This window comes from Protomyctophum bolini (assembly GCF_963924005.1).
Source record: "Protomyctophum bolini genome assembly, chromosome: 4".
Taxonomy (NCBI): Eukaryota; Metazoa; Chordata; class Actinopteri; order Myctophiformes; family Myctophidae; genus Protomyctophum; species Protomyctophum bolini.
The window spans coordinates 16,562,857-16,578,136 of NC_137865.1; the positions used below are offsets into that span (position 1 = coordinate 16,562,857).

Consider the following 15,280-nt stretch of genomic DNA (forward strand, 5'->3'; position numbering starts at 1 on the left):
TCTGCCCGACTCTGCAAACCTCACAGGATGCAAAGTACATCAGCTCCCATCACAAAAGCATAAGCGTGACGCTCGTATGCCTACCTTGCTGTCGAGTTGACCTATATATTGATGCTCCTGGCCCTATAAAAAAAACATACTCCATATATATACACAGTACTGTAGGGATTGCAGCTCGCGTCAGAACAGGGACTTAAGTTAGGCATTCGTGACGTTTCTGGGGCACAGCTTGTTTTCCAAGCCAGGCCCGACTTCAAAGCTTTCAGTACAATTTAAAGTTGGAAGTTATGGACGTGCTTTTAGTTGAAAAGTGAGTATGAATAACTAAATTTAAATGAAAATGTCAGGAAATTAACGGTAGAACCTGCACACACAGAGAGAGAGAGAGAGAGAGAGAGAGAGAGAGAGAGAGAGGAGAGAGAGAGGTGCCAAAGTTCGGCCGACGCCTCTGTAGCTTGGAACCACATGCAGACAGACCTGCCTCGTTTAGGTTCTGTATACGTTTAGTGACTGATTTGAATGACAGAGTGCATTGATAATTGCAACTGCTCCCTTAACTAGAGTTTTTGTGTTTTCTACATTTGCTTTTATTGTTGCTTGATAATGTGCTACAGCATAATATGTAACTTTTTGTAGAAAATACATCTTGTATCTCAACTGGATTCTACCAGTATAAATAAAGAAAAAGAGTCAGACAGAAAGAAAGACATATCTTAAGATTTTACACTCGCTTGCAGGAAATTGCAGATCTACAAGTTCACAACGGGAGCTCGTAGAGCTGCTATTTCCTCGTGCATGTTAGAGAGCTTAAGAATGTAATGGAGACGTAGTGGCGTGAGGCTGAGAGCTGTGCCTTGTGTCTGCTGTCTTCAGGCAAACTGTGGGACATTGTCCAGGCCAGAGAGAGCCTGGTCCCTGGGTAAGCACCAACCTGCAGGCTCGCTTCCTCTGGGTTAATATGAAACATTCCTACTGCCTGCTAAAGAGCGGAACATAATGTGACTGTGTTCATGCACGTGTGTGTGTGTGTCTGTGTGCATGCACACACACACACACACACACACACACACACACACACACACTTTTACTATACTTGTGAGGGCCAAACATCCCCACAAGTATAGTAGAATTAGAGAAATAGATATTGTGAGGAAAATTGCGGTGGAAAGAGTGGTTGTTTTAACATTACAAAGTTATATTGATTGTTTTTCTGTAAGGTTATGCCTGCTTTATACTTATCGTCTGCCTTGCACAGAAAATGTAATATCTACATGATGCTCACAACTTGTAGCTAGTTATAAATATGGCCAAAAATTAGATTATCATAAAATCACTGTCCTGAAATGTTGATGTTCTCACAACGATAGCAATAGTGTGTGTGTGTGTGTGTGTGTGTGTGTGTGTGTGTGTGTGTGTGTGTGTGTGTGTGTGTGCGTGTGTGCACGTGCGTGCGTGCCTCCCTTTACAGAGGTCTAGGGTCAAGTCTTGCAGGAACCATATGGAGACTCGCCTCTGCTCGCCCCCCAGACCCCCCCCATCTCACCTCCCCTCTCCCCAAGGTTAGGACACAAAGGAAGGCAGTACTTGTCAACGCAACAGGTGAAACTCTGCACTCAGGGGCCAGAGAGCTCACGGTACTGACAAACTATCTGCTGTGGTGGGAGTGAAAATTCAATAATACTCTTTTCTATCGAGTCATAATGGACGCCACTGACATCCCAGACAGCTGAAAAATACTCTCTCTCTCTCTCCCTCTCTCAAGTTGGGGGATGTTTAAAAAAACAGGAAGAAGCAAACTGCACGCATGACAAAAGAGAAGAGAGAAAGAGAAAGAACAAATCCAGAACAATGACAAAAACAGAATCCATCCAGGAACTGGCACACTGACACAATGTCATGAAAAATATATATAACAATGATAAAAATAAAATCCAATCCGTCTAAAAGCCTCGGTCACATGATCAGTGTGGACAGGACACGTTCATGTCAGAGTAAAATGGGGGTTAAAAGCTGTGTTTCAGCTGCAGGATCACTGGACAGAATCGGCCTCACGCTCCGTCAAACCACCATTACTGTGAAAACCCTTTCTGCATTATGCATCAGTGGAGACTGTAGCTCTTTCATTCTGTGTCACCGCAACGTCGGCATGCGCCAAGAAGAGTGTGGGTCTGCCCGTGTCATTTATGCATTCGTGCTCGCTTATGCACAAGCACTCGCATAATGTCCAGGTGGCCGCTTTAAACATATTCTCTTCTCAGCTTCCTAGATTTCCACAACAAACGCCATTGCCTTTCTTTCAGGCCATGTCGTCATGCACCGCTGTGCGCTGCAGTGGGCCTTTTATTTTTGCATCCATGCTTTTTAACTCTTGGGTTTTAAATTGCATAAAGTCACCAGTGGCAACAGCCAACTTGGCTCGCGACAGTGAATGACGTCACCCTAAAACACGTACGATCCACTACGACTTCATGTGACAGAGGCAGTTTCTTTCCAGACAGGTTCCTAATACAGTATAGAGGAGTGAAACCCCACAACGCCAAACACCAACATGTCCCAGAGAACTGATTCAAAGAAACAGTACTATAGATGAGAGTTAACTACTTAAACCCCTATAAACTTAGTTGACCGGTGGTTAGGTCCTACTTCTAGTATTTCCATCTACACCATATGTTTTAGTCAACAATAGCTGGTCTACAAGCTCAACAATGCAACACGTTGTGAGCTTTTCATCAAATGTTCGCCCCCAGAATAGGGAACCGCCTTTTGAACCCCCTCGAGGACCCCATACTATACATAACCGCTGGATTAGCAGGGCTGGCCATGTGAGACAACAGAGTCATTGAACACACACAAGTGTGCCCTCCAATAAATCAATTGGTTGATTTAGTGGGCAACGGCATGGTTAATGGAATGACCTGCTGCATCTAACGAGAGGGCTGCTGGGGCAGGGGGGGTTGGGGGGGGCTTGTGACGCAGACCATGGCAGCTGAACGACCTCTGGGACTCTGCTTACCCCCACATAATAGCAGGAAACGACGGCTACAATGTCATCATTTCCCCTTCCGCCGGGGCAGGAATTATGTCAGACAGACACAGACCGACCGACAGACAGACAAACACTGAGGGGCTGAAACGCAGGTACAGACAAGGCAACTTAATTACTAATCTTTCGTCGTTGTCAGGTGGAAACCTTGTATGTCCAAAATTGTTTACTTTTCACTTTCACATGAGCAAAGGTAAAAAATAGCCAGAATAGCCGATCTATAAGGTCACACAACGTGTCGCTATTTTTGTGTGACACTGTAGTATGACTAAGTAGGGCATTCATTTACAAGAAATAATAAAAACATGAAGTTGAAATATGAGGTTTCTGTCTGACAGCAACGATATGCTGTGTGTATGTGAGAGACACAGAGAGAGAGAGAAAGAGCGCGTGTGTGTGTGCGTGCGTTACTCTAAATCCAGGAATCGGCGGGTCAAAGTCGATCTAATCTCCTTCACACGGGCGGCAGTCAACTGCCAGCAGAACATAATCACGCTGCATATTGAAACAGGAGCTCCTATTGGTGACCAAGGGTGATACTGCAAAGTCCCTTTAGTGCCACGGTGATAACATCTTTCATTTAATAGCTACTGTACTAGCCTTTTAGAGCTGGCACACAAGAGTGGCAGCTCTGTGTGGTGTAGCGTTACAGTAGCTACCAAAGGAATGTGACAACTGCAGGTATTAATCTTAAGTGGTAATCTCACTAAACTATGGCTCCAGAACAATAACGGCGTTAAAGATGTTAAATACAGATTTAACATTTGTTCCAAGTGAATAACAATAACAGCTTTTGCAAGATTACTATGAAGAATTACTATGAATGAAAATTTCTCAATCAACCCCGCCCCGCCTAGGTTTAGCTTATCTATCTGTTACCTAATCAGTGCATGACAAATAATCACAGTCGGTAAGGTAATATTAACAATTTTCCCTCGGGATTAATAGACTATAGCCTACAGTATATATTGCTATATGTGGAGATATGTCACCTGAAGCCCGCAGCAAAAGCAAAGTTCTTTAACCAGAAGCCTGATTCTGGATGAAATGTGGTCTATTCAAGATGTTCCCAAGGGTGGCTTTGGTATAATATAAATAATTAAATGATTCCTTCGCTTGCCATCCGCTTATCCCTCCCTGAGCAAACATTGTGGCTGTGTGTGCGTACGTGTGTGTGTGTGTGTGTGTGTGTGTGTGTGTGTGTGTGTGCGCGCGCACGCACGTGCGTGAGAGAGAGTAGCAAGAGAAAGAGTGAGTGTATGTCGATATTTGTCCATTTGTGTCTGTATGTGTGCTCTGTAAACAGTCACAGTACACAAGTGGACCATGCAGACTGAATTGAATGGCACTCCCAGGAACTGTGTGCTGTGGGCCTGTTGTTTTCTCCCAGTGCATCCTGGGAGGCAGACCAGACGGTGGTGGACTGACCGGTGCACCGTCCTGATCCAGTGATGCATTCGTCTGCTCGGGTGTATTTGGACTAGAACTGGAGGGCGCCAGCGTCCCCCAGGGGGTAGGATAACTTTATATATCACGTTCACGTCACTGCCAAAGCCACACCACTCCACTGTAAGCCTATGTTTATCCCATTCTGACCTGAGATCAGATTCTAAAAATGTCTTCTACATCCTGACAGTTTTCTGAAAAAGCTATGTTTCTATGTCAGTCGTTCTTCGATTTTTCAAAAATAGCAGACCTACAAGCACGTAGCGCGCCACTCGGTGGCGCGCTATGAGCTTGTAGATCTGCCATCTTGTTTTAATGTTTTTCTTCCAATATCCTCACGGCCAGGCATGGAATTTCATCATTTTAGGGGCACGGCCACTTGGTGTTGAAACACAAATGGCCCGAGACTGAGGCCAAACTGAGGCCATGGCCTCCATTAAATCCCTGCCCTGCTCGTGGCCCACCAGTGGGACTCGGCCCACAGAATAGGAATTGCTGGATGAGATTAGATGAAGATAAAATATCTCTGTGGGTTTTCCATCCAGCCACAAGATGACCAGCAGAGCAACACCATGCAAGGAGTTCTATCACTGAAGCAAGATTGATTCCTCCCCAAGGAGGCAGGAGCAAGCCTCTCTGTCTCTGACCTACCTTTCTGACAAACACTCACTTTATCTCAATCCTGAAGGAGAACCTGATAGAGAAGAACACCAACACAATGCCTACAACTACGTTTCATGCAGGTAAATTCAATAATGGAGAAGCATGTTTTTTTTAAATATATAGTTTTAGCATTTCTTTTAACAAATGAACAGAACAAAATTGATTAGACTGATTAAATTAGGTAATTACACTTATTTGTACAATTTGCTGATTAGCAATAATAGCGAAAATAGCCTATTGATTTGAGTCCAGCCATACCTTTTTTCTTTCCCAAGGAAGAAAGGGCATTGGTAGCATTGTCAGTTTCTTAAAAACATTTTTTTAAAGGCGTTTACTATTATTCTCACACACATGTGCTAGTTTGTGTAACCCAATGACAACCCAAAGACAATATAACCAACTTGTCTTTGAAATCTGTAAACAGTATTCAGATATGGGGCTGTATTTTGCGTTTCTTAACTACCAGGTCTTATTCCCTAACTTGAGTAAACTAAAGACCTGGAGGCGTGATCAATGTTCTTTGGCCACTCAGAATAGCCAAATGGCATTGATCACGCCTCCAGGTCTTTAGTTTACTCAAGTTAGGGAATAAGACCTGGTACTTAAGACACGCAAAATACAGCCCATGGAGTGCAACTACCTATGGCAGAGGCATTCAGTGAATGCAGTGCAGTTACCACACTGTTTGTCTGGGCAGAAATGGCAGTTAATTACCCAGCGATTTAGCTGCTTAATGCAAATTCAGCTTATTGCTGCTCAGCCATGCCAACACACACACACACACACACACACACACACCACACACACACCTAAAACTGCAACGACAGAATGAAAAAACACATTTTTTTCATACCTCAAGTCAAGTCAGCCCAATTAAAACAACTGGGAGAATGAGGTGAACACAGATGCTGTACTGTGTTTGTGTCATTTATGTAAAATTAAAACTACAGCTGAGAGCTGTTATTCAAACGTCCTGCATTTTTGGAAGAAATATTCTCCAATGTTTACCTATGTGAAAGAGGAATTACCAGACTGTGCAACACACCATGAAAACACACACACACACACACACACACACACACACACACACACACACACACACACACACACACACACACACACACACACACACACACACACACACACACACACACACACACACACACACACACGTGTGAGATCTATTTGCAGATCTATGACAAACATTATTTATTTTATTTGTGTTCCAACCACAGGTTCAACCAATATGCTATGTGTACGCTTGTCGATTTGAGCAGAGCCCTACAACGGAACAAGACCCTGAGGAGCACAGCACACTGTGTCAACATCCACAAAAACACTTAGTTAACCCATTTAACCTGAAGGAAAAATGACTTCTAAATCCTAACAGTTTTCTGAAAGACCTCTGTTTCTATCTGTCAGACTCAGTAGTGCTCAACCTTTTCCATGTGTAATTGGCCGCAGACTCCCATCTGAAAATATGTAGTTCCAGGGACCCCCCAGAAGCTAAGTTTGAGTTAAAAACGTTCGCTCTGGCCCTAGGCTGCTGAGCCAGCCTGACGGCGTGCCGCGGGTTCGACTCCCGATCCCGACGGCCTGTCTTTCCCCCATCTCTCTCCCCATTTCCTGTCAGACTACTTTCATCCTATCAATAAACCTAGACCTATAGACCTAAAAGCTCATAGCGTGGCACTCGGTGCCGCGCTATGAGCTTGTAGATCTGCTATTTTTCAATAGCTAAAGTATAACATAATGCATAAAACACCAAAAGGGGTTCCCGCCCAGAATGGGTTAAGCAAGTCACATGGCCAGACCAGGAGGACAGACCATTACTTCAAATCAATATCACTTTGGCATCGATTATGATCAATGAACGATTATAGATAAATAACTAATCCAAAAATGGTGAACAGATCAGATCAGATCTACAAGCTGTGAGCTTGTAAATACGGCAATTGTACGACATATACAGTAGTATAATACAGGGTTATGTGGTTAATCGACTTGGTCAATTATAAAACATCTTAAAGACCTTTCTGTCGATTCATTGATATCACTCATTCTTGAGATGAGGGACAAAAGTGGAAAAAACATGTCCCACACATAAGAGCCTTATTTTATGTAAAAAATAAATTAATTCATAAAAATAAAAGCACTTGCAAAGTTAAGTGTAATACAGTTGTGTATTATTATGCCCTTAATTTCATTATAATTGTTTTCATATTCCATCTGAATTAGTTAAAAGCAGGCCCTGTACCCAAAAAGGCCTGTATTTAGCCTGTCCCCAGCAAGTGGCCACAATTTCAAACTGCCAAAAAAGTGTCTAATACTGTCACAATCACATAAATATACATACTAAATTAAAGTAGATTGTCAACAACATAGCAAATAATATACACAGTTAATTTTTATTTATATTTTCTATTAAATATCTCATATCAAATGTTCGTCCCACGTCTCCGTCAACTCCGTCAGGTTTTTTTAAAAGTCTTAAATTAATCAGAAAATATTGTCGACAGATTTAGCCTGAAGACTCCTTTTCCAAGTCCCATTTATATTTGTTGCAACAGTGGAGTACCTGGTCTGACAAGCATTCAATTGTTTGATATTTTAAACAAACAATGTTGATAACAATGTGGTCACAGCTTTTACATGTCAACTCCGTCTGCACATTTTTATGATCTTTGTTAAGAATTCCAAAATAATGTTTATTATTTTAGTTTAGGGGTTAGGTTTAGCTAACAAAATTAAGCAAAAACAAAATGGCTACATTGTACTAAAGAGGGTTAAGATGAAAACAAATGCCATTTTGTCAACTCCGTCAGACGTCAACTCCGTCAGATTTTGTGTCTGACGGAGTTGACGTGTATCTGACGGAGTTGACAAAAGTGTTCCTAAAACAATAAAATTATTGTTTTTGAATAATGGGCAGTATTCTAATTTGGCACACAGTTAGAGCATGCCTTAAGGAACATTTTTGGCTATGGGGCCATCACAGATTGGTCTCGTGGTGACCATGGCAGCCATATTACAAAACCTGCCACCTGATGTTATTTTACAATAACTCAAGTTCTACACCACCTAGGATCTTGATTCTGGTGACTAAGACCTCATTTTCAAGGATGAGGGATACAGTGGTACAATTTAGACTTTCCCTGTGACCATGGCAGCCATTTTTCAAAATGGCCGCCACCTGCTGTTATTTTACAATAACTCAAGTTCTACACCACCTAGGATCTTGATTCTGGTGACTAATCATACATTTTCAAGGATGTGGGGTACATTGGTAATATTTAGATTTGTCCTGTGACCATAGCAGCCTTTTTTTTTTTCAAAATGGCCGCCACCTGCTGTTATTTTACAATAACTCAAGTTTTAGACCACCTAGGATCTTGATTTTGGCGACTAATCATACATTTTAAAAGATGAGAAATACTGTGGTACTATTTAGATTTGTCCTGTGACCATGTGGCATCACATCTGTGATGATGGCTATGGCCGTTTTTAGCCAACGTAGTGTTTTTTGTGCAAAACTAATGCTTGGAATGGATCCAGAATCATGAAAAGCCCCTAGTTTGACATGCCACATGCTACTTAAAGCATAATGAAATTTAGAACATTTAGCCTTATATTGGTTGTTGATGGTACCCAACTTTCAGCAGCTGTCAAACATGCCCCTAGGGTGGTCAAATAGAAACCAATGTGGGATATGTTAGTAGACACCTTTACAAACATTGGTGAAGAAAATTCTTGGTAAGAAATGTATTCACAGATTTTATATTATTCTGATAATATTCCCTGAGTAAATTGGTAAAATAATAGCAGGTCCACCATTTTTGAAAATGTCTACCATCCATGGTCACAGGATAAATCTAAATAGTACAACTGTATTCCTCACCCTTGAAAATGTATGATTAGTCACCAGAATCAAGATCCTAGGTGGTGTAGAACTTGAGTTATTGGGAAATAACAGAAAGTTGGCGGCCATTTTGAAAAATGTCTACCATGGTCACAGGACAAATCTAAATAGTACCAATGTATCCCACATCCTTGAAAATGTATGATTAGTCACCAGAATCAAGATCCTAGGTGGTGTAGAACTTGAGTTATTGGGAAATAACAGAAAGTTGGCGGCCATTTTGAAAAATGGCTGCCATGTTCACAGGGCAAATCTAAATAGTACCACTGTATTCCTCATCCTTGAAAATGTGGGATTAGTCACCAGAATCAAGATCCTAGGTGGTCTAGAACCTAAATCAGTTAAACTTGTCAACTCCGTCAGATGTTCGTCAACTCCGTCAGACGTTCGTCCCGTGATGTTTTTGTTAATTTCCAAAGAAATAGAAAATTCGCTGTCAAATCTTTTGTGCTTATGTATTGAAACACCAACTGAAATGATACGTAATGATGATTTTTTTTTTTTTTACATGGTTTTCATGTTATAATATTGAAAATAAAGGTTGAAATGACGGTTTTGAGAAATTGGATATTTCATAATAGTGTGATATTGGAACAAAATAATATTAAAAGATTTGTATTACTTAACTTGATTACTGAAAGCCATTATAAGATAACTGAGGACTTTATATTATTGTTGAAATGATAAAATTCAATTAAAAGGGATTTTAGTGTGTCTGACGGAGTTGACATGAATCAGGTATTAAGTGCATAAATGTCCCATTTTAGAAAGAAATGTTATGCGAAAAACCTGTTCCTTCTCAAGATTGGTAGTTGAGACCTGTGTCTACAAATACATCTATTTGATTTGAATGTATCTTAAAAAAAAAAAAAATCCAGTTTGAAAAAAGTTTTGTCCCTTATCTCAAGAATGGGTGATATACAAGAAGAAAATGAAAATAATGTATTAACCTACTTAAGGTTAAGTTGGTTTCGATATATTTTCCGTTTAATTTCCCAGCCCTAAGACCAGGACAATCAAACTGACAGAAAGGTGAAGCGGTAACAAAGGAACACTGCAAAACCCCCGTTTTCACTGATTGTGACCGCAAGTCGCATTTACTATGAAATCGTGCATTTCCCGTCAGTCAGTAAGCGCCTTACTTATACTGCTGGTGGTCCTTAGTGCTGCGCGTTTTTGCCATGAAGCGCTCCGCCAGTTTCTCCAGGTTCCGCGAATATTCCATCTCGATCTCCGACTTCTTCCTGAAGAAGTCCTGAAGATCCTGCAGCAGCTGGACTCTCATCTCCGTCTGTTGGTCCAGACATTTCTGCTGCTCTACCAGCTGCGCCCGGATCTCTAAAAAGAGACAGAACAAACGATACATACATTAACCACATGAACCCCAGCATGCCTATTCTGGGGTGGGGGGGGGGGGGGGTGTAACTCTGTAACTCTGTAAACTCTGTATAAAACTCGAAACCAGATCCACCCCGCCCGTCAAAATTTGGCCCCGTTACCCGCCCCGTTACCGTGGGTGAACCCTCCCGAAGCAGACTGTTCTGATGGACTACACAGCGACCTTAAAACTGCACTTGGTCAGCTCTTTGAATTTCAGTCAGGCCAAATTGCTGTCTAATGACCACTTTTCTAAATTAAGCGAGCGGATTCCACAACGTAGGAGATTTGTTGAGAGGATGAGACTGCAAAAAAAAGACCCTACAACGATGGTTCTCAAAGTGGGGTCCAGGTCCCAGCTAAATTATTGAGTTAGGTACCAACAGAGTTACAGTTCTGTAACTCAGAGACCGACATACGGGTCCGCGGCCTAATGCACACAAAACTGGGGGTTATTGAGATTAAAACTGTCCCAGACAGCAATCGGATTGTTGGGAAGCAGACTATAATCGCTTGGTGCAGTAAGCCTCTTCATGGCCATTCAACTTCTGACTCAATTAGTCGTGTTTCCAGCCAAAGAGAGGGACTGCATTTGTAACTTTCTTTATTTTTTACAGTAAATCGTTTATGCAAGCAGAATTACCAAGGGGTTCTGCTCCATTCATCAACATTAAGCCACTACCAGGCAGCATTGATGAATTGATTTAGGCGGGATCTATTAGAAATAGTTGATTACTGTATGCCGTAACATTCCTGAGGGCCCAATGACAATAACCCACTCAAGTAGGAGACAGACCCAGAGTGGTGTAAAGAGAGACAACTCCATTCACTCCAAATGGACCATTTTTATTTAATATATATATTTTTTTTTTTGGGGGAGGGGATAGTGTACACCCTTAGAACCAACACTAGCAGCGCTGTAGATATATAATTCAAGTAATATAAATATTGTAAATACATTTATTAAAATAAAAAACGCAGTCATATCTTTGTATTTCAAATGGCCCACCAAAGGACTTCCTGGGAACCGACACATGTCTACATGAGTGAAGTAATGATCAAGTAATTAGGACTTCCCTTGTCGCCACTCTCTCCTTATACCATTCTGAGGAGACCCACAAGGAGGGGAGAGGCTGTTTCCCCGATGCTATATCTGATTGGTTGCCTTCAACCCTTCATCACAGAAGTTAAAACTGTACACCACTACATTGAACCCAGTTAGTTACTAACATAATTATGTTCAGTTCTGCAGCCTGACAATCTGCAGTGGAATAAAGCAGTGAATGCTGCCAAGAACTATACAGCTCAACCTCATTGACACATCTGGCAGAAAGAACACCAGTGCACTAAGGATGTGTTATTAAAACACAGCTCTAGTCAATGTCATTCACTTACGAAGGAAACAATCTACCTTCTAATCTACAACATGCCATATGGTGTTCAAATGTCACAGGCTGGTCTGCAGGATATAGTGCGGGATTCCGGGATAGTGGGATAGTGCTTCTCGGAGAAGAGACTAAGGCTGCCACTTAAGAATGACATTTATTTGTGGCTTTTAGAATTGTAAGGCTTAAATATTTAAAAGGATTTTACTGTCAATGACCAGTAGCAAGAATCAAAATATAAGATTTTGGGGGAAACATTTAAAAAGGAACAGAAAAACAAACGCAGGAAACTCCACTAGCCCGTTCTAGTGGCTGAATAAAACCCTGCGCTGCAATTACTTCCACCTCCAACTAGTCGATGAGGATGTGGGGATTAAAACAAAGCTGGCATGGCATTTACACAAAGGAACTAACCGGATCATTTAACACAATTACATTCCCGACTGCACAGTGGTACTCGTTAAATATTCATATTCCAAGTCAAACATTTGCCATTGACGACAACCAACGCTGTAGCACAGGAGAGTCATGTCAGGAGGCAGCCACCTGTCAGAGAACATTATCAGTCTATCACTTCCAAAACCTCTGTGAATGCCCTCTTTATTTGAACTGAATTCAACTCTGACAAGATACATTTTAATCTGAATTACACGAGAGAGAGAGAGAGAGAGAGAGAGAGAGAGAGAGAGAGAGAGAGAGAGAGAGCGAGAGAGAGCGAGAGAGAGAGGTTTTCAAGGGGAGAATGTGACATTGCTGGGCGGTATGGACTGAATAAAGATATCATTGACCAAATACCTATTTTGACAATAATTGTTTGTTGTCATTAAAAGCACTCACTCACTGCTGAGTGAGTGAGTGAGTGAGTGAGTGAGTGAGTGAGTGAGTGAGTGAGAGTGAGTGAGTGTGTGTGTGTGTGTGCGTGCGCGCCCGCCCGCCCCGTGTTACTTTCATTTATTGTCCACACTCATTTATTGTGGAAATTTGTCTTTGGTGTAATGTCTGCCTGCGTGCGTGTGTGTGTGCGTGCTGCAGACACCTGTTGAGTGGATACTGGCTTGAGGAATGAAAGCAGTGTCCCAGAATGCATTGCACATAGCCTCCTGGTATGGACGTGGGGACAAACAGAATGCAGTTGGGCCTTTGTGGCGATAAGTTGGAACCAAAGACCTTTTGTTCTGGACTGGATGTCGTCCAACTCGGTCTTTGAAGGCCACACAACGCATACTTCCCATAACAGCCCAAACCCCCCTCCCCCACCCCAATTCCCCAACAAATATGTCCAGAGTTGCAACTCACAATCATTGTAATTGGCCAGTGGCCAGGCGGGGCCCCCATTCTGTTGTGAGAGAAGAAAAGTGCCTGGTAAGCAGAGGGGGGTGACCTCCTGAAGCCCAGCTTCAGTCTAAAACAACTAACGCACTGTCAGAGGAACTGACAAAGCGCCATGGCACACAGTGTTCGAGTCCCGTTCATGACGACCTTTGCTGCATGTCTCCCCCCCCCCCCAACTCTCTCTCCCTCGTTCCTGTCAATCTTCACGTCAATAGCCGTCAAAAGCCTAAAACAAATCTTTAAAAATAAAGAAAAAAGCCAATCTAGAAGCTCACAACACGTCAGGCCCAAAATAGTCAGGCCTAGTTAGTTACTAGTAGAAACACATAGCCAGCGTACGTACGGTACAGTGTAGCTGGCGTGCACTTTTGTTGTGCATTTAAAGTTAAAATATTCAAAACTTTTCAGCACAAGATGCAGAGTTGCACCGCCGTTTGACGCCACTATTATGTGGTAGGAATGGTGGGACAATGACACATGCAGACCCAGACCCCACTTTGAGAACCACTGCACTACACCTTTTTTCCCGTGATGTGCTGTTTCGCAAAGGCGTACAACCGTACATGTATGCGAATCGACCACGCCCGTAGCGGTGTGTCTCGGCGTAAGCCATTTCCTTCGAAGCAATAATCCCCCGTTGACCTGTTCCTCTCCTTGTTGCATTTCGCCGTTCAACACGACTTTCCTAAGACCTTCCTCCTCTTCGATCACTGTCTCTACAAACCGCTATCTGGGACACTGTGTACAGTGTCTGACCGACCGACCGAGGCCTGGATATCCCCCACGCAGGGATGAGCCTCATCAGCGGTACCTGAAATAGCAGACGAGGGCCGGAGGAGGCAGGACACAGGAGGGTGCCCTCCACCTCTGGCCCGGGGCTGGAGGAGGCAGGACACAGGAGGGTGCCCACTGCCCACCACCGCTGCCCCGCCATCTGCTCCACATCTTGGTCGTTCAGGCCTGGGACGGTTGCCCGCGCTTTAATACAGCGGCATGGACTCAAGATGGGATAAATAATAATACGCATCAGGACGTAATTACAAAACAGTCTTTCCTTCGGAAGATCACAAGTTCTCAATTACAATGACAGTGGGGCTCACATGTCACACAGAGCTGGGCTTCTTCTGTTCTGCCGCTGACATTTCTAAAGGTCATTAAAATAAGTGAGCAAGCGTCTCCATTACCATTGTAGTTATAATGGTCGTTTTCCGATTATATTGTAGTTTCTATGACGGGCGCTTAACTTGGAGAGACACTACAAAATAGTCAAACCTAAACCACATGCAAAACAAGATCTCCTATAGAGACATCTCTGCACTGCTGTGTGGTGGAAGGATTTAAATTGGACTTAAATCTACAGTCACAAATACTTTAGCATAGCACTGGGCTAACCGAGTTACAGCGGTGCCCACGTACAGTGGTTATACAGATTACATTTCCAGCAGAAGCTGGAAATGTAACTACTACACCCTATAGGCTCTTTGAATGTCAGACAGTGAACCATCGAATGCACAACAACACAACAACACAAACACTGTGCAATGTGACATAAACAGATGTGTTGTGACTTGTGACTTCAAGACACACTGACATTCCAAACACATAAGTAATGTGTGCCACTGACTGTACCCAGACACCATTTATCTGTTTCACACACACGCACACACACAGGCACGCACAGTGTCACTGATGTGGTCACCATCTGTGATGATAATGACATCATCATAAGGCTGCCCTCCAAACGTCCTCCTGGTTGGTAATGATGTGTGTCTGTGATAATGTACCCGTCACGCTGAAAGGAGTCACATGCACCTGATTTAGGGGTTGTTAGTAAAACGGGCACGCCACATCTGTGACCTGGTGGAATATGGCAAGAACATGGCCAGAGACTTTGAGAGCCACTGAGCTAGTGGGATCACACAAAGGTTTTTAATTTCAAGACCCCCCCCCATAACTCCCAGAGTTACAGACCTTGGTGTAAGGGTCCATTTGGAAGAATCCCCGCAAGCGACACAGATGGCTCAAGGCAATGAATCCCAACCCGGGGTCTGGGGCCGCTTAGGGGGTGCCAAAGAGGAAGGGGAGCAGGAGGCCTCGTCTGTTTGAAGGTACTAA

General features: G+C 42.9%; 1 protein-coding gene across 6 annotated transcripts in view; it reads right to left on the reverse strand.

Moving 5' to 3' along the window:
• Window positions 1-15,280, reverse strand: part of srgap1a (SLIT-ROBO Rho GTPase activating protein 1a) — a 105,956-nt gene that overhangs the window by 61,361 nt on the left and 29,315 nt on the right. For all 6 annotated transcript variants that reach the window (XM_080761992.1, XM_080761991.1, XM_080761990.1 and 3 more), the window contains exon 2: window positions 10,214-10,409. In XM_080761992.1, the coding sequence (XP_080618118.1) occupies window positions 10,214-10,409 (196 nt within the window). The remainder of the gene's footprint in view (window positions 1-10,213; window positions 10,410-15,280) is intronic.